The sequence below is a fragment of the Nannobrachium achirus genome (genome assembly GCF_963921795.1).
Source record: "Nannobrachium achirus genome assembly, chromosome: 8".
NCBI lineage: Eukaryota > Metazoa > Chordata > Actinopteri > Myctophiformes > Myctophidae > Nannobrachium > Nannobrachium achirus.
In genome coordinates this window covers 21,595,433-21,619,549 of record NC_137817.1, presented here as the reverse complement: position 1 = coordinate 21,619,549, position 24,117 = coordinate 21,595,433, and the positions used below count along the sequence as shown (strand labels likewise).

General features: G+C 42.0%; 1 protein-coding gene across 4 annotated transcripts in view; it reads right to left on the bottom strand.

The window, feature by feature from the left end:
- Positions 1 to 1,394: 1,394 nt before the first annotated feature.
- trip12 (thyroid hormone receptor interactor 12) overlaps positions 1,395 to 24,117 on the bottom strand; it is a 46,888-nt gene continuing 24,165 nt past the window's right edge. For 3 of the 4 annotated variants that reach the window (XM_080731275.1, XM_080731278.1, XM_080731276.1), the window contains 26 exons: positions 21,062 to 21,218; positions 20,358 to 20,511; positions 19,691 to 19,919; positions 18,873 to 18,991; positions 18,382 to 18,589; positions 17,999 to 18,099; positions 17,036 to 17,210; positions 16,764 to 16,905; positions 15,987 to 16,178; positions 15,617 to 15,768; positions 15,072 to 15,229; positions 14,535 to 14,608; positions 13,200 to 13,399; positions 12,863 to 12,990; positions 12,481 to 12,632; positions 11,841 to 11,983; positions 11,064 to 11,220; positions 10,874 to 10,972; positions 7,395 to 7,509; positions 6,607 to 6,761; positions 5,478 to 5,687; positions 4,637 to 4,801; positions 4,402 to 4,515; positions 4,224 to 4,318; positions 3,812 to 3,915; positions 1,395 to 2,000 (listed from right to left, as the gene is read on the bottom strand). In XM_080731275.1, coding sequence (XP_080587401.1) covers positions 1,804 to 2,000; positions 3,812 to 3,915; positions 4,224 to 4,318; positions 4,402 to 4,515; positions 4,637 to 4,801; positions 5,478 to 5,687; positions 6,607 to 6,761; positions 7,395 to 7,509; positions 10,874 to 10,972; positions 11,064 to 11,220; positions 11,841 to 11,983; positions 12,481 to 12,632; positions 12,863 to 12,990; positions 13,200 to 13,399; positions 14,535 to 14,608; positions 15,072 to 15,229; positions 15,617 to 15,768; positions 15,987 to 16,178; positions 16,764 to 16,905; positions 17,036 to 17,210; positions 17,999 to 18,099; positions 18,382 to 18,589; positions 18,873 to 18,991; positions 19,691 to 19,919; positions 20,358 to 20,511; positions 21,062 to 21,218 — 3,895 coding nt within the window. In that variant the 3' untranslated portion in view covers positions 1,395 to 1,803. The remainder of the gene's footprint in view (positions 2,001 to 3,811; positions 3,916 to 4,223; positions 4,319 to 4,401; positions 4,516 to 4,636; positions 4,802 to 5,477; positions 5,688 to 6,606; positions 6,762 to 7,394; positions 7,510 to 10,873; positions 10,973 to 11,063; positions 11,221 to 11,840; positions 11,984 to 12,480; positions 12,633 to 12,862; positions 12,991 to 13,199; positions 13,400 to 14,534; positions 14,609 to 15,071; positions 15,230 to 15,616; positions 15,769 to 15,986; positions 16,179 to 16,763; positions 16,906 to 17,035; positions 17,211 to 17,998; positions 18,100 to 18,381; positions 18,590 to 18,872; positions 18,992 to 19,690; positions 19,920 to 20,357; positions 20,512 to 21,061; positions 21,219 to 24,117) is intronic. The other variant, XM_080731277.1, reaches the window with a different exon arrangement.

Here is a 24,117-nt window from a genome sequence, read left to right as displayed (position 1 = left end):
GCCTTAGATTCCATGGCCTCAACGCCCCCATTTCCATATTGAGTCCTTCCAAGCAAAGATAAATCTGTCACTTAAAACCACTTTAAGCATCTCACCATGACCCGAGGACCCCCTATGAAGCATTAAATACATGACATGGCCTTGGGTTGAGAAAAAGCCTCATCTCTCACCTAGCGGCAAACATGTTTCCCACTAGAGACACAGGTTATAATCTCTGTGTTACACTAGCACTAGCTGTTCCACACGACAAGAAACTATGAAACACTCGACAAGAAACAGCGGTAGAAAGAACAATGACAACCCTAACCAATCTTTAAAAAAAAATCCATGACAGCTGACGGGAACAGAATGATGAAAAGATTGTTAAATAAAGCAAACGTACAAGATTGAGTCAAACAGTTACTTTATTTTATGTTCAGGTAAAAACATGAACCTGATGCAGTAAATTATTGCAGATCTTAGAAACCAGCACATGAAGGATTGGGCCAAGAGAGCATACAGTGGCGCCCTCCACTGGCCACAGACTGCAGGTGCACACCACGGTTTGTTCCAAGCCAGCAGTGCAAAAAATAAACTACAGCAAGAAAAAAAAAGACAATATAGAAAAAAAAAAAAAAAGGTAAAGCAGACATTCACACCTCAAACTGGGTGTGAAACTGCATATAAACTTTATTCCGTAAATGAACTTGAAATGCTATCTGGCCATGAAACGATAAAATGAGACCAGCCAAATCTTGTGCCCAGCTACATTATGTGTTGGTGGGATGCTCAGAGTTTGGCCCGAGCAGTCTACTAAAGGCTATACTTAGAAATCGTCGCACGACGTCGCTTGACAAAAATGACGCATCTTCAACTATGACGCGGTCGAGTGACGAGATATAAATTAGCCTCGAGAGTACCCTGCATTGCCAGTAGGGTCTTACAGAGACACACTACTTGATCAAAGTAAAAAGCAAAACAAATGTATACTGTATGTCCAACACACTGGATACAACCCATCAACATCCGAGCTGAAGCTCTTTGTAAATAAGCAGGCCAGAACACAAAGTCATCTTGGGTAGAAAATAAAGTAAAGATACTATGCTCTCATCTACCCGCATTCAACCAACTGCAACTCTCGTTTCCACAGCTTTAAGCAAAAGACACACATTAGGGAGGAAACGTTGAACCGAAATGCAACACACAACTGGGGCGGGGGCAATATAATATACAGAACAGAATGCGAACAGACAAACTGAAAGAAGAGGACATGAGAACAAAGAGCTATTCTATCAAATGTGTAGAATGAGCAAAGTCTGCAAATTTGTCTGTACAAATGATCTTTGGAGCTAAAGTGAACCTAGCTTGCTCGATGGACCCCCCACCCCACCCCACCCCTCCTCCCCACCACACAGTGACGTTATCCACCGACCTGGAGAGGAAACATCCCTTTTTTTTTTAAATATCACACAGCAATGCAATTTTAAAATGTCACCCAGGTTTTTTCATATTTTTTTTTTTAACATTACTCAACTACTGATATAAGTTTTCTCACATGTTTTTTGTCTTTTATCATTTTTCTTGTAGGATCTGTGAGTCATGTAACGCCTTTCCTTTTTTTCTCTTTTTAGGAGAGACAGGGGCAGCAAATATATATCTGAAGTCTTTAATTTTTCTGCAAGCTGCTTTCTCTAACAAGAAGGCTGTACACATAGCCTTGATGTATGTGATTAAAAAAAGGAAAAGAAAAGAAAAAACACTATAAGGAAGTCAAGAATTCGTCAGTTGCTGTAGAAGGCATTTGAATGTGGAGACGTTGCGCGATCAGGAAAGGTGGAATGACTGCTGGCCCTCACGGGCTGCAATCAACAGTTTCTCACGCATGATCTCTATGCTGGAATAGTCGGGCAGCTTCAGGTAGTTAACGCAGGTCATAACCGATGGTAGGAAGTCGTCTGGGTTCTCTGTGGACTCAAACGTCTTCCTGACGATGGTAAGCGGGGGGTTCAGACTCCGGAAACCTGGGATACAGAGCAACACCAGTGTTAAAATTCAACACATCCACCTGCTTTCCTATGTATGATGTGGTTTTGAGCTTGTATGGATTATTTTGACGCAGACAGCAGGGCTTGACATTAAGGCTTGTCCTGTTGCCCGGGACATGTAATAAATCCTTCTGGACAAGTTCATTAAAAATGTACTTGTCCGTTGGACAAGTGGCTCTTGGTTTCACTTTTTCTGTGATGCTCCTGGCAGCTTTGTGCTGTATGCAGACTATGGACTGCCCATAATATGGAGTGGAGGGTGGAAGGAGCAAGTCCTTTTGTTATTCATTCTATCTCAATGTCTGACTCCTATGCATGCATTTAAGAAAGAAATGACTGAAATGTCATTTTTATCCAGACAAGTGACTTTTGTGCCTGGACAAGTGAATGGGAAATGTACTTGCTTAAAGGAAAAGTTAATGTCAAGCCCTGGACCGTTTTCAATGCCATTACTTTGAGAGGGCATTGAGTCGTATATTATGGTATGGCCTCCTTCACTCAGGGTTACCAGAAGACCCACAACATACATTTGATGGGTTTCGTGTGGTAACTGGTAGTCTATGTGCAGACAGAAAAATGGCTGTAGATACTAACAGCCCCCTTTTGAAGAATTGCCAACTGTCCTCTTCTGTCAAGCCAAGCTCAGCCAAGCCCAGAGTTGAAGTCCTCCTCCTTTTCTTTTGTTTTCTCAAGGTAAAACAATGCCCAGCATACTTCAGCTGACGTAGGTTGAGGTCTCCTCATTGCTCAATGTGACAGCAGACTTTCGAGATTCAACTCTCACAGTCTGACAAGGCAGATAATCAAGATTTTACCCATTTCCTCCATCACAAGTATGACATGTAATGAATGTGCAAGACTCCCAGTATCATTCATACAGTCTGCACTGCAGGCATCTTAACAAGAAAGGACTGCAGAAAATGCTACCTTCTTTCAGTGTGCCTTCTCTGCCAGAGCTTCAAAAGTAGAGTCTATTCCACCAAATACATACGGTCACTGAACCAAACATTGGCTCATTGATAGTTATATCGATCAACATTAACAATCACATAATCTCTGCTGCTGTCGATTTGCTCATGACAGTTTTTGAACAAGTCTCTTGCCTTGCTCAAGTATTATGTGATTCATGCGTTACCTGCGTCTATACAACTAGAAGGTTTGGGCCACAGGTCCGTACCCATCTGTCTAGGTTCCATTTGTCCCCATATGTGGAGATCTCTGTACCTCTGTCATCCTATGTCCCTTTTATGCCAATATATGAGAACCCTAATGTCATTAGTCTATGCCCATAATATTGGCATGCCGAAATATGGACATATGGGTCAGATCAACGGTTCTGGACAACCACATGTATAAACTACTTGACGACGGCCACCGCTGTCCTTTGAGTCCACACAGAGTTTGAATTCGGTCGATCGCATATAAGCACTGCCGATACCATATATGGGCATAGCGGTCGGATCTGTGACTCTGGACAACTGGATCTTCATATATGCTTATATTTGTGCATATCAGGTATTGATTGATTGATTGAAGAATTTATTAGAAGTTTGCAATAGAAAAAAGTACAGTTTCATGACAAATCACTGGTACAAGGTCAACTAAAAGAAGATCCTAGAAAGCCGAGGCTTATTTCCACAGGAACCACACTTTAAGTATCTCATATAACATTGAAAGACAGACGGATAGAACATAGTACTTTATCTAGGATAATATCAGTTTCATAAGCATAATATCAAATACAAAGGCAGAAAAAAAAAAGAAAAGGGGGGGGGGGCACCACTCACCTCCCACAGGCAGTCTGGGGCTTCCTGTCACAAATTGTAGGAAGAGCCTCTGCTGTTCGGCGTCATGGCTACTCAGCACCTCAAACAGGAACCGCACAGCACGGCTGCAAAGATACAACACATGTCAAATCGTCACTCTTCATCAGCCACATCTAGCAACTGTTTGATTACTCAAGTGTAAAAATCATAGTTCTTATGGTCATAACTCAATAGTTTTAACGTAACATTTTCAGTTTCAGTTTATATCAACTGGGCTAAAATAAATTAAATACAGTTTACCTATATACCGTATTGAAGGTGATACGTCGTACGTATCAAGTATTTTAAAATGGACTTGTCATAGTACTGTATGAGCTCTTTTTCCCCCTTAGATAACATCAAGAACCCGAGTGTTTGAGGAAGACTGTCCCACCTGTCATGTGTGTAGCCGTGGTCGGGTCGACAGCACTCCATCAGAGTCTTGACGTCCCACGTCTCTGATTTACTGCCGCACAGCAGCTGGTCCAGCTAAAACAGCAGGAGATTGAAGAAGTTAAATGACTTCCACACACCTGGAAGACACATTCTGTAGGGAAAGAATAAACGCTCACCTCCTCTGGATAGAAATACTGTAGGTGATGTAGGGGGAAGACGGACTCAAAGCCTTCCCTAAACGACTCAAATTGCCTGGACACACCTTCGTTCAGGGTCCAGTACACCACCAACTAAAGAGACACAGATTTAACAACATTGAGACAATGTCTTGACAAGATGAACACTCTTGAACTTCTGAATATGTGAAGAGTGAGTGACAGAGGCGTTAACAGAGGTTTGTGCACGACGTACCCTGAGGTATTCCTCCAGATTGTAGATGGTGACGGGGACGTCTTTGCCCCCCTTCTTCAGCTCAATGTTGGGGAATCCCGGTAGGGTAAAGTCCAAGCCCAGGTCCTCCACTGAGCAGCCGTTCATGTTCAGGCTCTCCAGCCCCTGCTGCAGGGTCTCCCGCGTCTGAGATGAGACATGCAGGAAAAAGGCCAAGATGCAGAGAAGACACAAAAGAGAAGACAGAAAAGATGGTAATTAGTAATAAATTGTAATTGAACACCTAAAGTAATCCAATAAACGTCAATATAAGAATGGCTTAAAAATAAATGTTATGTGAAGAATATCTGGGGCACAGTAAATATGCAATTCCAAACAACCTTTAGGAGAAAATGTTCAGGAACATTATGAACACTGCATGCCATACACAACAAAACTGCCCTCTTTAAGAGGTCTGCCAAAATGGTAGGTATGTAAATATATTTTATTCAACAAGGACCTTCTGGCAAAACAATACTCAAAATCACTTTCTCACAAGAGTAATTGATAGTTAGAGGCTTTTAAATGGCCAACAATTGGGAATTCACACCATCCCGTCATACTGATGCTCTCAAATTTGCACTAAACTGTCTATAGATTCTGTACATAGCCAAAGTGGTATTCCATGTTTCATCCAGGTTTTATTTGCATTACTTGTCTGTCCCAATTGTCCATTTCCTCTTTGCCAGCTCTTAATCCCGTTAACTGTGTCTCTAATGTATTAGTTGTATTCTTACTGCATCATTTGATTTCAACCTGTTTGATGTAAAGCATTTTGTACCCTTGTTTTGAGAAGTTCTACAAAAATAAAGTTTATTATTACTTTGTGGCACTGTCGCTGAATGCTTTGAGGGGCCATGTTCTTCACCTGTGTTCGGTCCTGCTCTAGCCTTTTCTTCTGGCGGATGATGTCCTCCAGGTGCTGGATGGACTTGGCTACACCAGGGTCGATGTTGACCAGGTCATGGGAGCTGATGGAGGTTTCGTGCCGTAACATCCACTTGTAGAAGGGCAGCCCCAAGGGTAGGTCAAGCTGAGGGGAATGAGAGGTTGGGTGCTTGTGTTTAGGAGGCTGTGTTAAATGCTCAAAGTTCCAAACACAGTTGGATCTAGGGATGTTAATCGACGCATGATTTGCAAATCGACGCGGCGAGGCCGAAAATCGACGCGTCGATCGAATTTTTTCACTTTCTTTTTTTCTAAGCAGCAGCTGAGAGGAGAGCACAACGGCGCATTACTTAAGCAAAACAACTTAAGCACTGCACCCGTCATGTTTAGAACTTGCATCAAAGCCCTAATAATAATTATAACAAATAATTGCTCTTCCTTGCGTCAGCATGGAGTCACACACACACACACACACACACACACACACACACACACACACACACACACACACACACACACACACACACACACACACACACACACACACACACACACACACACACACACACACACACACACACACACACACACACACACACACACACTCTCACATTTGGAAAACATTAACGCCTATAACAATTTTGAACAAGCGATTAAAACACATAGTATACTTTGTTGACTGTGATTTGCTCTTGTTTGCTCTTTTTTCTCTTCTACACCAAATCTCTTTGATGAAAATAGCCGATATATACAGTATAAGCTTACGTCTTAAGTCTGTATGCATGCTATTTTGTTCAGCCCAGAATAGGGACGCTAGGGTCTGTGTGGTTAAACATCTGTTCTGGGTCTGGACTACTCTGACAAGAGTGACACCAGAAGCCATATTAATGACATAAGCTTTCCTCTGGGGCAACAGTAATTATCTATATTTGTATGAGTTTTCAAAAATACTCCTGGTTTATATTCAACAACTGAAAATAAGTGTCTGGTTGTTCCAGACTTCCAGACAACAGATGTACAGAACTTGGAAAAAAACAACAACAAAAACAAAAAAACATAATTACTAGTCTGAAGTCCATAATGGCTTTGGCCATCAGCTTTCCCAAGAAGCGGAACTTCATTTTGATTTTGGCGATGTGTGCTGGCTTGGTTGTCCTGCCAAAAGGAACCGCAAATAGTCCCCTGGTGCTGAACATATACTTGGTCGCCTCTTGGCTTCCTGTAGAGGCAATAACATTGTTAGTTATTCAGGGAAAAGAGGGGACAAAAAGTTTGGTTAAACATAGCAAAAAAATCACACCCGTGTGAACTGAGCGGTGGTTGTGGGGTGGGGGGGGGGGGGGGGGTGGGGTGTGTGTGTGTGTGTGTGTGTGTGTGTGTGTGTGTGCGTGTGCGTGTGAAGAAAACACAGCCTGTGTGTGACTGCCCCCTCCCCCTGTGTGTGTGTGTGTGTGTGTGTGTGTGTGTGTGAGAGAGAGAGAGAGTATTGCAGTTGATGCTCAGACTAGACTCAAGAGCACCCTCTCTGGTCACTGAGTGGTAGTTGAGGCTACATACACACATACATACACGGATACACGGATACACACACGGCCATGCTATGGAGCGGTCTACCACCGCTCAAAAATAAACCCAAGGTGGATCATATACCAACAGACATTGAAAAGATTTAGCACCTATTCAAACTTTTCACACCAAGCCATTTTTAGGTAGGACAAAATCTTCATGTCAGAAATGTCCCTGACAACAGCTTTGGTAAAATATTTAACAATTTCACTTCAAACTAAACTCAAGTATTTTTAGTGCGTGTGTTAAACCTCAAGTGTAAATAAACATGGTGGTGCAGTAGTACCTTTAGGGTTGGCCAGGGTGACCTCGTCACCCCTCCATAGCCCCAGGTCTGCCCGTTGGAGCTCTTGAGACACCAGAGCATAGAACTCCAGAGTGGGGCCCAGGCCTGTGCCCACCTAAGAGGGGATGACAAAAAAAATTATAGTGGAGGAAATTTAAAGAGTGACACCTTTCTTACGATTATACATGGGCAACATCCACAGGTACTCTGCATTTATTTGCAGTGGGGGAGGAGAGCGATACAGAGACACCATCGATTTTCGGTTCATTTAGAACACTAGAAGCTGGGCCGCCCTTCGGGCGGCCCAGCGTCTAGTCGGCGACCTGGCCAACTCGGAACAATGTAAATAGGGAATGAATGCCCCGCCCTTTAATGCAAACCCCATTATACCTGTTTTCATAGGACCCGTTTTGACCATTTGTCTGCCTGTGTCCCTTTATGCCCATATATGGAGATATCTGTATCTGTCTGTCTGTCGGTGTCCATTTTATGTCCATATATGGAGATCACTGCAGTTATAGTTCTGGGTCCATTTTATGCCCATATATGCCCATATATGGAGATATCTGTCTATCTGCGTCCATTTTATGCCCATATATGGAGATCTCTGTATCTGTCTGTCTGTGTCCCTTTTATGCCCGTATATGGAGATCTTTGTGATTCTGCATCCATTGTATGCCAATATATGCCATATATGGAGATATCTGTTTATCTGCGTCCATTTTATGCCCATATATGAGATTTCTGTCGCTTTTTCAAACAGATGGTCAAAACGGGTCCTATGACAACAGGTATAATGGGGTTTGCATTAAAGGGGGAACCGGCACTGTGTCTGCAACACAGTCGGAGGCACAGACAGATACAGAGATCTCCATAATGGGAATAAAGGGACACAGACAAACAGATGGAGGAGACAAACTTAATGCAAACCCCATTATACGTGTTGTCATAGGACCCGTTTTGACCATCTGTTTGCCTGTGTCCATTTATGCCCATATATGGAGATATCTGTATCTGTCTGTCTGCGTCCACTTTATGCCCATATATGGAGATCTTTGACCATCTGTTTGCCTGTGTCCATTTATGCCCATATATGGAGATATCTGTATTTGTCTGTCTGCATCCATTTTATGCCCATATATGGAGATCTATGCAGACACAGTGCCAGTTCCGGAAAATCCTGATGTCAGACATCAGAATCCGAACCTTTCGTGCTGGTTCCAGAAAATCGTGTATCGGGTCGGGTCGGGTCGAGGCCGAGCACTGCCTGCTGCGGTGGGGAACGCACGTGCCGAATTTGAAATAGGGAATGAATGCCCCACCCTTTAATGCAAACCCCATGAATGCCCCACCCTTTAATGCAAACCCCAATATACCTGTCATAGGACCCGTTTTGACCATCTGTTTGTCTTTGTCCACTTATGCCCATATATGAAGATCTCTGCACACACAGTACCGGTTGCAGAAAACTCTGATGTCAGACTTTATGCCCATATCTGGAGAACGCGCGTGCCGGTGGGAAGAAGGGTTCTCGAGATACGCGGATTACATACATACATACACATTCACAGAGATTTTGTGTTGACTCATGTGGCGTACGTGATGTCAGAGCCTTTTATGAAGTGATGTCACAATGACTCAGCGCTTGCGCCGATTTCCTCCGGAACAGCCTGATGTCAACAATCAGCTCCGCATAAGGAGATTCCGAACGTTTCGCGCCGGTTTCGGAAAACCGCGAGTCGGGTCGGGTCGAGCTCGGGCGGCCCAGCGTCTAGTCGGCGACCTGGCCAACTCGGAACAATGTAAATAGGGAATGAATGCCCCGCCCTTTAATGCAAACCCCATTATACCTGTTTTCATAGGACCCGTTTTGACCATTTGTCTGCCTGTGTCCCTTTATGCCCATATATGGAGATATCTGTATCTGTCTGTCTGTCGGTGTCCATTTTATGTCCATATATGGAGATCACTGCAGTTATAGTTCTGGGTCCATTTTATGCCCATATATGCCCATATATGGAGATATCTGTCTATCTGCGTCCATTTTATGCCCATATATGGAGATCTCTGTATCTGTCTGTCTGTGTCCCTTTTATGCCCGTATATGGAGATCTTTGTGATTCTGCATCCATTGTATGCCCATATATGCCATATATGGAGATATCTGTTTATCTGCGTCCATTTTATGCCCATATATGAGTTTTCTGTCGCTTTTTCAAACAGATGGTCAAAACGGGTCCTATGACAACAGGTATAATGGGGTTTGCATTAAAGGGGGAACCGGCACTGTGTCTGCAACACAGTCGGAGGCACAGACAGATACAGAGATCTCCATAATGGGAATAAAGGGACACAGACAAACAGATGGAGGAGGAGACAAACTTAATGCAAACCCCATTATACGTGTTGTCATAGGACCCGTTTTGACCATCTGTTTGCCTGTGTCCATTTATGCCCATATATGGAGATATCTGTATCTGTCTGTCTGCGTCCACTTTATGCCCATATATGGAGATCTTTGACCATCTGTTTGCCTGTGTCCATTTATGCCCATATATGGAGATATCTGTATTTGTCTGTCTGCATCCATTTTATGCCCATATATGGAGATCTATGCAGACACAGTGCCAGTTCCGGAAAATCCTGATGTCAGACATCAGAATCCGAACCTTTCGTGCTGGTTCCAGAAAATCGTGTATCGGGTCGGGTCGGGTCGAGGCCGAGCACTGCACTACCTGCTGCGGTGGGGAACGCACGTGCCGAATTTGAAATAGGGAATGAATGCCCCACCCTTTAATGCAAACCCCATGAATGCCCCACCCTTTAATGCAAACCCCAATATACCTGTCATAGGACCCGTTTTGACCATCTGTTTGTCTTTGTCCACTTATGCCCATATATGAAGATCTCTGCACACACAGTACCGGTTGCAGAAAACTCTGATGTCAGACTTTATGCCCATATCTGGAGAACGCGCGTGCCGGTGGGAAGAAGGGTTCTCGAGATACGCGGATTACATACATACATACACATTCACAGAGATTTTGTGTTGACTCATGTGGCGTACGTGATGTCAGAGCCTTTTATGAAGTGATGTCACAATGACTCAGCGCTTGCGCCGATTTCCTCCGGAACAGCCTGATGTCAACAATCAGCTCCGCATAAGGAGATTCCGAACGTTTCGCGCCGGTTTCGGAAAACCGCGAGTCGGGTCGGGTCGAGGCCCGGCACTGCACTCCGCGCGGCGGCGGGGAACGCGCGTGCCGAATCTGAAGCCGGTGGGACGAACGGTTCTCGAGATACGCGGATTACAAACAAACAGACAGAGATTTGTCGCATTTATAGATAGATGTTCAATAGCATAATCGCTAAGAAATTAATCGATAGTTGCAGCCCCAGTATTTAAATACATGGAGTAAATTGCCCAAAACGTACGTCTATATCTGAGTAATGTCAAGCATTCAACATGGTGCCAGTACCTCATTCTCATACTGGATTTCCAGCATGGCCCTGGAGCTTCCAAGGTCTTGCATGACAGACTCAGCCTGTTTTAGCAGCTCATCGCGGTTTATCGTCCTCTGTAAACACAAAACCACAAAATGTGAATATAAACAAAATATGGAATTTAAGTTTTCAACATGAGTAAAAAAATGTGATGACAAATGTAACCTTTTTTCGGTCAAGACGTGGTGCCACTCGGCTGTCCTGAGAATCTGATTGGTTGATCTCGGGGTTAGTGTCAAGTAGGCGTTGCATGGCTCTGTCACGGTCGAAGGCTGTTACGTAGAACAACATCTGCCGTGTGTCGAACGGGAAGAAGAACGGGCTAAAGTGGTGGAAAGAGAAATGAAGAGATGAATACACATTAATAAAGGAATAACAGTAGTAACAGTAAATCAAACTAACTGCAATAATAGCAGAACTACAAGTCTACAACATTGTGAGCTTGTAGAACGGCTATTTTCTTAAACAAAGTATAAAATGAGTCTTAAATGATTAATCAGACAAATTATAATTTTCGACTATAAACAAATTATATTTTAACAGTTTTTATTGAAGGATTGTCACAGGTTACATTACTATAAACAAATTACAATGTTTTCGTGTCAACGCCTTGATGAATAAAAAAATAAAAGCCTAATAATGTGCTTTCGATTAATACATGGGTCTTCAACAGGGGGTCCTCAGAGTTACTACAGGGGTTTTTTTTACTAACCACTTGAACCCTAGTGTCCATATTCTGAGAACTTTAGCCAAACGTGAGCTTGTAGATCCAAAATACACTGATGATTGTGCTGTCATACGATGTCATACGAACTATATGGGATCTATAAACAGGTTGTGGGGGTCCCCGCTTCATCTCTCTCTCAACTAAGGGGTCCTTGGACTGAAAACGTTGAAGACCCCTGGATTAATATATTTATTAATGGAGTGTGGAGTGTTTACCAGGTCTTTCCGAGCTCTATGAGCCAGGTGGGGATGTTTCCCGTCATGATGACCAGAGGGTCCTGTAACTGACGGTTGGCCTTTGCCGTCAGCTTACTGTTGATGAACTCACTATTGGGAATGATCTCCTTACACACAGCATTCTGCAACATGACAACATTTAGAGTTATTAAATTGGTGCTTTAATGCAGTGGTTCCCAAACCTTTTCAATTTCAAGGACCACCCAGTTTGGTATGCATCCAGATCAGACTTGTAAGGGTATAGCTGGTGACCCCTTGGAAACCCTTCAAGGGTTTATACACTAAATATGATTTTTTATATATATATACATACACAGTCACACACACACACATATAGTATACACTTTAAAATCAAATTAGCTTTTTTCTTCTAGTTTCATGAAAATAGATGGTTGATTAATAGCACCACTACATAGGTAGAGCTGCGTATTAATGAAGGGAAAAGCAAGAGACCCATCATTCCATGTTTAAACTACTCAAAAAGATATACGATATTAGTCAAATTTATTTTTACCAGACATTTTGGCAGACTCTCATTTCACAGACATGCAAACAACCATAGAAAGCCTTTCATAATGGTGGCAGTTACAAAGGTATAAAAGAATAATATCAGACTTACATCATACAAGTAGAACCAGTATCTACTGATGGAGTGCAGGACCCTAAGCAGCAGGTTGACTTCTAAAGAGGGGTCATCAAAGGTAATGGTCTCTGGTGGCTCCGAAATGAGGTATGTCTCTAAAGGATTGGCGACACTGGGACATACGCCGTCTGTACAAGCACAGGAAGGAGGGAGAAAGGATCACAGACCCATCTAGATAAGTTAACCTTTAGAAAGGATCACATAACGGCTCCAAATTCATGGTCGACTTATGTGAGGTCGAGCAGAGATAAGACAGCTAGTGGAGGAAATTCACCAGCAGCTACGGATGGATGGGTTAAGCCTAAATATATTAAAATGAACTGGCTTCCATTTCCTGGAACTATAGTGAGGCTCTTACCGTGCCACAACTCATCCTGTTTCTTGGCGTTGCGAGGAGAGGTTTTAGTGGGGGCAGTCTGCGCTCTGCCTCTCTTTCCTCCCACAGCATCTTTGCTGCCATCCTCGTCTTCTCTCACAGGCTTATACCTGGCAGGGTGAGACGTACCAGAAATTGCAAATACAGACTTGAAACGTAATGCCATTATGACAGGCATTTACGCTGTGTCGGCAATCAGGGTTCCTAAATATTTGTACTAATCAATAATATGAACTTCATTTTCCCCAACCAGATGACCAAGTGAGGTGTAATTAGTTTTTCCTGAAGTAGTTTAGAGCTACGGTCAGAGCAGTGTTACCATATGGTGTGTGTTTTGGTCCAGATGCCGGCTCGTCCGAGGGGATTGGCCTCATCATCCGTGGACTCCCTCTCCTCCTCGGCCTGAAGACTGAACTGTCGAACAGCCTGGTACACAGTCATGTTGTACGGTAGCAGGTGGTCACCAATGTAGAACTGTAATCTGTGGCGCACACTGCCAGAATTCAGGAACTGGGCCGCCTGGGAAAACAATAGAGAGTAGATTTAATAGACATTACCACCTAACAAGAGGAACATTACGAAGGATTATAAAAACAGTTACATTCCACTATTTATTTACAGATGCCATACAGATGGGTGGCTTATCTGCTTGCAGCGAACAAGTACAACTTAATTTGTCTCAAGAGGGAAAACTGGTTGTACAGCAGTAAAAAAAACAACAACAAAAACAGATTAAACACCTCAAATTTAACCCAAAGCTAAAAATCTAAAATAATACATGTAAACACATACATGGTGCTATGCTTTGCTGTTATATGATAACATTTGTTTTCTTTTAAAACGACATTAACTTTTTTGGTGCCATGATTTTTTCTCTTCAATGTCCCGCGATGCCATGGTCTCCATAGACTTCCATGTCATTTATAGTGCACGGATCGTGCACGGCCATGCCTAGATGATGCACCACGTGTGTGCCCACTGTTCACAGCTTTCAAACAAAAAAATCCGCTTGGAAATCCGTTCAGGCATTCATGATTTATCAGCCATTATGTTTTCTTCAGATGTAAACAAACATGGCTGCCATGTTTGAAAGAATGGGTTGGTATGGGGGTTAAACATGCAATTTCGCGATGGCGATCATGCCTAACACATTTCTGGAGGTCCAAAAAACATTTTTGGAAAAAAAAAAAAGAAAAAAAGATTTTTTTTTCAAAAACGGCCCAAACTCGGGAAACTCGGGGTTGGCACAGCGGTGGTACCAATACAAACTCGGGAAACTCGGGGTTGGCACCATATGTGTTAAGATGGCCTACTTTGTCAGCCACTGCTCTTTACTTGCAAAGAAACTAATGTATGGATTACACCATTTTGCAAATGTCTACTCAGGTCACTCAGTCACGGTCAGTCTTTAGATCAACGTAAAACTATGATAATGCAAACTAAGATGACTATTAATCAGCATGTTAAGTCATGGATGAATACAGTACCATGCTAAACAACTAAAAAGGATGCAACCAAATCATGTGCTGGCACGACAAACTGAGAAAGTTGGTAAGTGGAAGAGCCCTGGTTCATGGCCTTTTGAGAGACATTCACCAAGTGTGTTTTGTAGGAGAGAGAGAAGAGGCATATTCTGTTACTGCAAGGTACACACCAGTGATTCATCTATTTCATCATCTGAACCGTCATCATCACTGTCTTCATCCTCCTCTCTGATTCGTCCATAACCTGTACAGAATAGACTTAATGTAGCATTCCAACGGAGTAAAAACATAATACAGGTTCCATAATACAGCAGTCCAACGGTAAGGAAAAGGGGAACTTTCTTAGCCTTTAAATCTGCCCTTTACATCCTCAAGTTCACTTTTGTGTATACAGTTGTCATGATCATGACATTTTAGTTCACGATTAATTGTCAAACTAATGACAAGATGTTATTTGGCATTTAACATTGGAACATAAATAAATTTACATTCCTGATTTAGGGTTGTACACAAATATTGCACAGAGCAGATACAATAATAATATATTTTATTTTATTTTAAGTTATAACATTTTAAAATGTTTTGTGAAAATAATGGTGGAAATATTTTCTGTTAACTTCATCAGCCAGCTGTTTTTCACGATTCTAACGATTATGCGAATTACTCAATCTGACAACTGAATGCTCTCACCGACTACCAGCACTCACCTCGTACAACCAAATATCTTTCAATGGCTTGCACCAAGGCCAGGGGATCAATCTTCACTGGACCGCCCTTCCATTGCTTCACATTAGTGCAATCTGGGTGTCTTTGTAGCTGACACTTCAATTGGTGAGTGTTGAAGAATTTCAGTGCCTGAGAGCCTCTGCAAAGGTAGAAAAAAAAAGCATGGTTGAAACTTAATAACCATCATTAATATGGGTCCCGTTATTAGTTGACAGCGCTGTGTTGGGTATCTTTTATCCCCTTCTTTCTTTTCAAGTATGTTAAATGTCACTGCACCACAGGTCAAAGCAAAGTGCTTATGTGTAACCCCATACCTGGCAATAACATGTTGTGAAATACACCCTAAACTCAAGACTACATGGTTCGAATAAACTACAGGTTTACATTGGGCAACTGGGCATTATTGAATAAACAGAGAAGACAGTTCTGTAAATGGTACCAACAGTTCATAAAAGTGTATATGGATAAATAAATACAAAATAAATACAGGAAACAAGATACAGTGACTGGACCAAAACCCACATACCTGCTCCCATTGCCATTGCCACTGGGAAAGTCATGCACTTTAACAGGGAACTGCTCCATTTGGCTCAGGCAATTGTTCATTTTGTGCACCAGTGACAGGAGAGGCCCATTTTCTGATGGATCCAGTCTGCCTGCAGGCTCCATTCCTGGAACCTGGGAGCCATATGACAACAAACAGGGACATTTAAAGACCCATAAAGAGGTATTAAACAACGTTTAACAAAAGAAACATACAAAAAACAGACCAAGACAGGTTACAAACCCCTTTAGTTAAGACATTTCAAAGGACAACGGTTTTGTTTTATATCTCAGTAGCTCAGATTAAAGCTTCCTAAACGGTGAAACTTCTCTCAACGACAACCATCTCTCACCGGGCAGCTAAAGAAGACATGAAGGAATCTCTTGAGCCGCACATCCCGGTTAATCACATCCCTGTCGCTGTTGGAGGTTAGATAGAGCAGCAACTGTTTGACCAGCCCACTGTGCTGGATCTCAAATGACGACACGTCAGACTCCGAAACAATACTGCAGATCTCCACCAGACACTCCACACCACCGTCAACCTGCGAAGCAGGATAAAGACAAAAACATCATAAATTAGCATTAGCAGATACCATTAAAGCGTCTGTAAACGCCACCTTATACAAGTATATGGGCTGCTCAACTATAGCAAATCTCATAATCATGTTTCTTTTGGTCAATAATCCAATCTTTTTTTATTTTATCTTATTTTTTTTACACTAATTGACTTTAGAAACACCATGCAATGATTTATATAAAATCATCTTGAATTGCGCTAGAGCTGCACGACTATGGCAAAAATGATAATCATAATGAGATTATCCAAATAACTAGGGGCGTAAACTCCTCGGGTATAAATACTGTAGGTATCAGTAAAAACAACCACTAGATGACTACTTTGAAAATCAACTATAACTACTACAACTCATCTTACAAATAATCTTCAGACAATTTTAAATGATATGCAAGACAGCCAAATCGGTGAAATTCTTGCAGTGCCTAAAAGACACCAACATGTGCAACAATTCTGTATTATTTTATATTTAAACTTTGACTTTCTGTCATTTTAATTTCCACTTGTGTTGCTGACAATGTCTAAGATTTAGTTTTTGGAGAAAATACTGCACCTGTAAGTTTAGCTGCTCTGTGGCATTGCAGAGTCTCTGGAGTACATTCAGTGCAGGGTTGCTGCAGTCTACGTTCTCCGAGTTGAAGTAGCGCTCCACAAACTTACTGGCCTGCTCTTTGATCCAGGCCTTGATTTTGTCCCTGAAAACGATAATGTTATCAACAATGGTCACAATAGTCAGTAGTCAGAGGCTGATCACTGGCACCGACATTCACCATTTACATGACTAACCCAAGAACATACTGAGAACTAACACCTTCCTTATCCTACCTGTTATTTGAGATTGAGTCCTTGGGAGGTGCCCTTGCCAGGCCACTCACTCCCGCTGTGCGTGAGGGTTCAGAGCTGGCGCTGTTTGTCTGGGCGCCCAACTTGCCCCAGGTCTTGGGATTGAGACTGGCCAAGAAGGATGATTTGGGGGACTGTGTAGTGGTAGGGCTCTTAGCTGCAGTTATCAAGACAAGACGATTTCAATGTTCATTAAGGCAAATAAAAATATATATAACTGAAGGCAAAAAGTATGATTAATGACCAATTGTACAGTTTAATTATCAGATATATAAAATGATAGTCTTCTTGAAAATACACTTTGATATGTATATTTACAAGCAGGTTCAATTCTGTGTGTATTTTGTTTGCAATGGTGCACGCTACCATTTCTCTTTAAATCGACTGTACAAGCTGGTGTAGCACAAACTCAAAAGCATTAGGGCTCAATATTGATAATATTGGGCAGTTGAAAATTGGTGTTTTCAGAAAGCACCAATTGAAAGTAATGTGGATATGAGATATGTAGTAATAAAAAGGTAGAGGCAATATCATGAGGGCCATTCACACTGAGCACTATAAAAGTATAGTTTTAAAAATCATATGGATGGCTTTGCTGCCAATCTCGCGAATGTCCGCATTGCATTACTTAGGGCCCCGAGCCCATACAGAGATTCGGTGCATTTATTCTACGATATCACCACAGTAACTAAATTTCCAGATGATATCTAGTATCAAATCACATTATCAATAAATATTGATATAATATTGTCCAACTCCAATAGTAAAATGACAGTGAAACGTCATTAAAAACGATTTACCTAAAATGTATGCGTTTGCAAAAGCAATGATAATCGTGATTCAATATTTCCATTAATACTATGTAGGTTGGAGAGGCTTGTCCGACCTACATAGTATTAATCTGAATGTTATAACAAATAAAATGATATCAGTGATTAGACTTACCCTGATTGTCTACTTTGTCGTCGTCCCTGGGGGGAGAGTACTTGGGCCTTCTAGGGCCTCTTTTAGGCAGCCGTTTCCTCTTCAGGACGTCACTTAACCGACTGGAGGAGGAAGATGGCATTAAAATGAGTCTTCATAGAAGAGGGATTATACTCAATTCAATGGATATGAAGGGTCTTCCATTTACTGGTACAATATAAATAACTAAATGGATGATTCTCAGTTTTTTTTGTTAACGGTGGGCCTATGTTGCAATTTGAAACAGCAAAGGAAGCACCATACTCCCAACTACAAGGGCTTAAGGGCTACACAAAAAGTAAATGGGTTGTTTCCAGGTTTATTTATGTGACTGGGTGATAATAGAGAAATGGAGAATCACTAACCCCTGTGGACTGAGGTCCAAAGAATCATCCATGCTGTGCTGGAAGCTGGGGGAGCCGAGGTCAGGAGTGACGTTAGAAGCGGATGTAGTGGATGCAGTGCTAATAGTGGTCGTGCACAAACTGGCGGTGCCACTAGTGCAAGCCTTGGGGGGACTGGTAACCAGGAAGGTTTCTGACTCTGCCAGGTTCTTCACCTGGTGCATTACACCTGGGGATAAGAAATGTACATGTTACAAAATGCTTACAGCCTCTAACAAGATGCTAGGACAATAGATCCCAATTTTAATTTGAAGAACCATTGAGTGCTAGAGTGGAAAAGATGTACCCTAATACAGCACCGCTCACTGACATATAGACTTGCAGGACAAGCATACTGGATTTGAATATTTTGGGGTATGTGATCGGGATATCCCATGAAGAAGATAGTAGAGACACTATACAAATGGTGATCACATGCTGCATCATTTGGGGAGAAGGAAAAGCAACATTACCTTCTCTTCTGAAATAGACACCGAAGACATCAGGCAGCTTCTGCATGAGAATCTCAGCCATCTGCAAAGAGCCTACTACAATCTTCAGGTCCTGGCTGGACAGCATGGAGGCAATGTGACTGTTGGAAAGAAACAAACATACATTTAGCTACCACTGTGTTTGATGAAATGGATGCTTAAGTTTAGGTACCTGACCCGTTTTGATGAATTCATATAGTGCCACCAAAGTGCAATGAGCATTACATACACAGCGACAGCGGAGGATATACAAGGAAACAACCTGCTCATCGGGAGCAGTTGGAAAACTTCAGTGTCTTGCTGCAGGACACTAACGCAAGGGCAGTCGGGGATCAAACCACGTACCCATCGCGGCCACTCTACCACCTGAGCCACTACCGTACCAAACACTGGCACAGCTTTCATCAGAAGGAACACAATTGATTGAACTTTGTTTATTTTTAAACTGCAAACATGTTCCTGATCTTTTTGTTTTTTGCTGTGCTGAATATGTACACATCACTCCCTACCTCCATATTTTATAGATGGGGTGCCATGATTCTGACTCACAGAGAAGGCAAATTTGCACATTATAACCCCACCCGGTGGTCTATTAGAGTAATGTTAACTTCATACTCCATAGACACATACAAAACAGAAAAAGTACAAAACTATGGCACCACCTCTTTAAAAATTGGTTCCAGTGTCCCATCCTACATCTGCAACTGAAAAAAGCAGAAACCCTTATAGTTTGCTACTAGATGAGTAATGGCTATTGTCTTAAACAGGTCAGCGATGGAACAGCACCAGGGACATCTCACCTGGACACAGCATGGTTCCTCAGCACATCCTTCAGCAGTTCAGCATCAGCAAAGTAGATAATCCTGAGGATGGCTCTAAGGCACTTGTGTCTGACCGCGGGGCCGGCTGAGGAGCTGTACACCTCATACAGGACCCCAAACAAGGTCTTGATGAAGCACTTTGCCAGCTCAGGATCCTCCTTCATTAGCTGGGCCCGCGCGTCTTCCCGCCGTACTTCCTGGTGTCCCCCTGGACACACAGCAACAACAGGTGTCGAGACACATTTTTAATGTGGAAAAAAAGGACTCAAGAGAAAAACTAAATATCATGGCAGCATTCAGACTTCAGGTGTTAAGTGCGACTGCACATCTCTCCATGGTTTCAGGGTAGTAAAGAATCTGAGTGTAATATGCACCAATGTGTTATACCTCACAGTAAAAAATATGCCATAGTCATAGAGCTGTAATTTGGAAATCCTGACAATTTATAGAAATATCGATTATTAGGCATACAGTAGGTATTATTAACACATGGAGTGCCTAAGACGTTCCCAGACAAAACTATGGCTGTCAAAGTGTTAATATTACCAATATCACACATTTTATTACAACTGCAATGTTTTCATAGAAAAGGCAACAGATAAAATAGTACAATGTGCTCAGGTGTAGAGGGTCTTGTCAGTCTTACCTGTGTTGGGGTTGGCGAGAGGATTGGGTTTCCTCTGGATGCCACGTGCTGTGCCTGTGTCTTCATTGATCTGCTGCATAGAGTTGAAGTCAATGGTGTAGACGCGGCCCAGGGTAGACAAGCTGATCTCGTCCTCCCCATTCTGGTGGGCTGTCTGCAGGGACAGATAATTACCACATGTCAGTGTGGTGCAAAAATAATGCTGGCTGTACACTATGAGATACTTGCACATTTTGGGTCTGATTCACCCCTCCTGACAATTGAACCGATGCAGACCAGCCTTGAGCCATATACGTATATGTAAGCAACTATGCATGTCTCTTTATCATATAATAGCAGCCTACATTTGCAAGTGTGCAGCTTTTAAAGGGCCTATGACATGGCCCGAAATTATCATGTATGATACAGTAAGTCACGTGGTCTCTCTGAAATAGTTTTGGTCTAGTCTAATCGACAAAATATCAAAATCTTATAGTCTTTTAGTGGACAAAATTAACACCGATTGCTGAAATGAATAGTTTCAGAAACGCTGCGCATTTCTCCACGGTTAGTAAGAGGCAGTCTGTCTCCCACCTCTCCCCGCTCCAAGAGCACTGGTAGCCGGGGAAAGTCGAGTCTAAGTTTCTCACCCCCACTAATAAAATACAGATGAATATTTGGCCAAAACATATTCATGTAATATGGTTGATATATCAAATTGCTACCTCAATGATTCGGCTATCAATGCGGTTATAAGGGTGCCATAACCCCCGGTCATCTCTCCATTGCCAGATGGCTCCTTCTGTGGTCTGGGCACTGCCTTTTTTCAGCATGAGATCCACTGCGAAAATGCCCTCTCTGGGCAGACAGGGCATCAGCTCACTGTGGGTACAACAACAAATTACAATTAAGGTCATTCTATGACAAAATCTATCTACAAAGAATCAGCTTAATGGATACGGCCTGGCACTGGCCTTATCCGATTTAATACTTTCATTAGCAGTTTGAAAACAGTACGGCAGTATTATTAAACAAAAAAAAAAGTATGCTACTGTATTTACACACATTATTTTTAAACATTCTTTATTTATTTATTTACTGGGTAATAAAAGGTAATATGTCTCCAGTTGCATAATTGCACATTTAAGGCCTAATTGTGTTATTATTATTACTATAATAGGCCTGCCAATGTTTGGGGAGAATTCACTTTCAGTTTCATTTTAGCACACACACAGTGGATTCTAATTTGGTTAATTCCAGAAGAAAAGCTTGGTGGCTGGTTGGCTATTTCTTCCCAATTCCTACTTGTCTTGAGACGGGGGAGCAGAGGGACAGGGAGGAGGGGAGGGTCGGAATGCAGCTTGGAGCGACGCGACACGCTGTGTCTGTACTTCTCCATTCAACACAGAGAGACGCTCCAGCGTTATGCTTCGACGCATCGCGGTGCTTGGATTGTGCAATTTGTGCTGTTTGTGCTGTCTTTTTTTTAGCGCATCACATCTAGGAACCGATAGGCAGTACCGAAATTGCATATATTTTTTGGGTACCCAGGAACCGTCATGTTCTTATCGGTTCTGTCCCGGTACCGAATTTCGGTACCCATCCCTAGCCCAGGGTCACATTGGCCAAGCTTTGCGGGACGCTTAATGAAATTAACTCATAAATAGCACCACTAACTTCACACTAGGAGTGATTTTTCCCCTTCTTTGTAAAACATCTAGGGAGAACTTGGTGCCACTCGAGACTGTTTTGAAGACCAGACCCATTGCAAAATGTGGTAAGCATTCTTCCAACTTGAGCCCCCAAAATAAATTAAAGCAATAGGACACTCTCGTAGAGATTTTGGTTGAGCAGTTACCTTGTCATGATGTAACTACTTCAACTGGCGAGATACATCGCTCCATTGCACAGTTGATACAAAATAATAAAAAAAGATCTGACAATATACAACATCACAAACCCAGTATGGCATTGGTTTAAAAGAAAAATCTAAACTTCCATTTGAAGATCTAGATCCACAGATCTAGTCCAGGTCTGCTTCCTTCCTTTTCCACAGAAATTGGCAAAATCAACATTGATATTTTTATTAAAAACAAATGCTGTAATGGATTTTTTGTTCAGAATCAGCGTTGTTCAAGTTTGTTTATGTGCTAAAAGAGCAGTTTCACCTAACAATGGAAGCCATTTCTAAATAATTAATTTCTAATCAACTGTGCAACAGAGCAAGATATCACTCAAATTGGACTAGTTACATCATGACAAGGCAACTACACAACCCAAACCTCTACCAAAGTGTCCTATATCTCACAATGGTTTACAAAAGTACAAAGTACAGTTTAAGTACAAAATTGTGTTCAGAACAAATTGCTCCTTCTTCCAGCATTTGTATTTTTCAAAGAGGTTGCTGATTCAATTAATGATTGTTGGTCTAAACAGGTTTGCAAACACTGTAACATGTTAAAAACCAGGATGTGGAGAAGGGCATCTTCAGTCATTTATCAGGCAATGTTTGTAGCTGAACTAAAACAAATTTAATTAAAAAAACAAAAATAATAATAATAGCTTCATCAAAATATTGTCTTATTTAGAATAAGACAAGACTCATATTTTACTTCTTAACATTTTTTTAGGCTTCTTTAGTACAAAACGATGAATTTTATCCTTGCGTACATAACTTTATTTTGAAGTTTACCCATAGAATTATCCGTATCAAGTTGGGCTCCCATCGACTTTCTATACAGGAGGAAAATACCCAGAAAAATAATCTGCTTTAAGTAGTATGTGAGGGGTCTAACTAGGGGTTTGTCATGATTCTGAATCCATTGCAAGCAAACAAATAACCTTCCTTGGGTTAGAAATGAAATGGCCCCCCAAAACACCCAAAAAACTGTGAAAAATGACTCATCACTAAACCATCGTTTTGTGGGGCCATTTCTAGCCCAATGACAGTTTTTTGGGCAAAACAAATGCTTGCAATGGATTCAGAATCATGACAAACCCCCTCACATCCTACTTAAAGCAGATCTTTTTCTGGGTATTTTCCTCCTGTATAGAAAGTCGATGGGAGCCCAACTTGATATGGATAATTCTATGGGTAAACTTCAAAATAAAGTTTGGTACCCAAGACCATCGTTAGGTCCTAAAGAAGCCTCAAAAAAAGTTTGCCGTTTTTATCTGCTTCGTTACGATAATTTTGTTAAGCCAACCCACTACATTTGTTCATACATGAAAACGTTGCCAAATGTATCATCAGGAGCATATTTTCAATCCATATACAGATCAATGCAACATTTTCCCCTGCACATTACATTGAGAAGGATGTAAACTGGACGCCAATATATTACCAACTGGTGGGCAACCACTTCACTATTATCAATGATTTTAGGGCTTGGATGCTTGAAACCCACCGCTATTCTCACACAACATACAACAACACATAACAGCATCTCCTTATAAAACCTTTTGCAACAGGACACTTGTTTTAGACTGAAAAATCAAACCTTGGTTCGAAGTGGAGCGGTGAATCTGAGCAGCTATACCCTGTGTGTGTTGCTAAATGCCTAAACTGTAAACTGTGCCTGTGAGTGAGTGGTGAGTGTGCCTGGCCTGCACAAAACAGCGCCCCTCCTTTAACTAGTGTGTTGTGTGTGGCCACTCAAGGTATTGCCAGGCTACGGACACGGCCAGCCAGCCAGTCACCCAGCCACCCAGCCACCCAGCCAGGGACATACCCACGGACATACCTGTCTATTGGGAGCGCTTTCACCGCTCCAAAAACCTC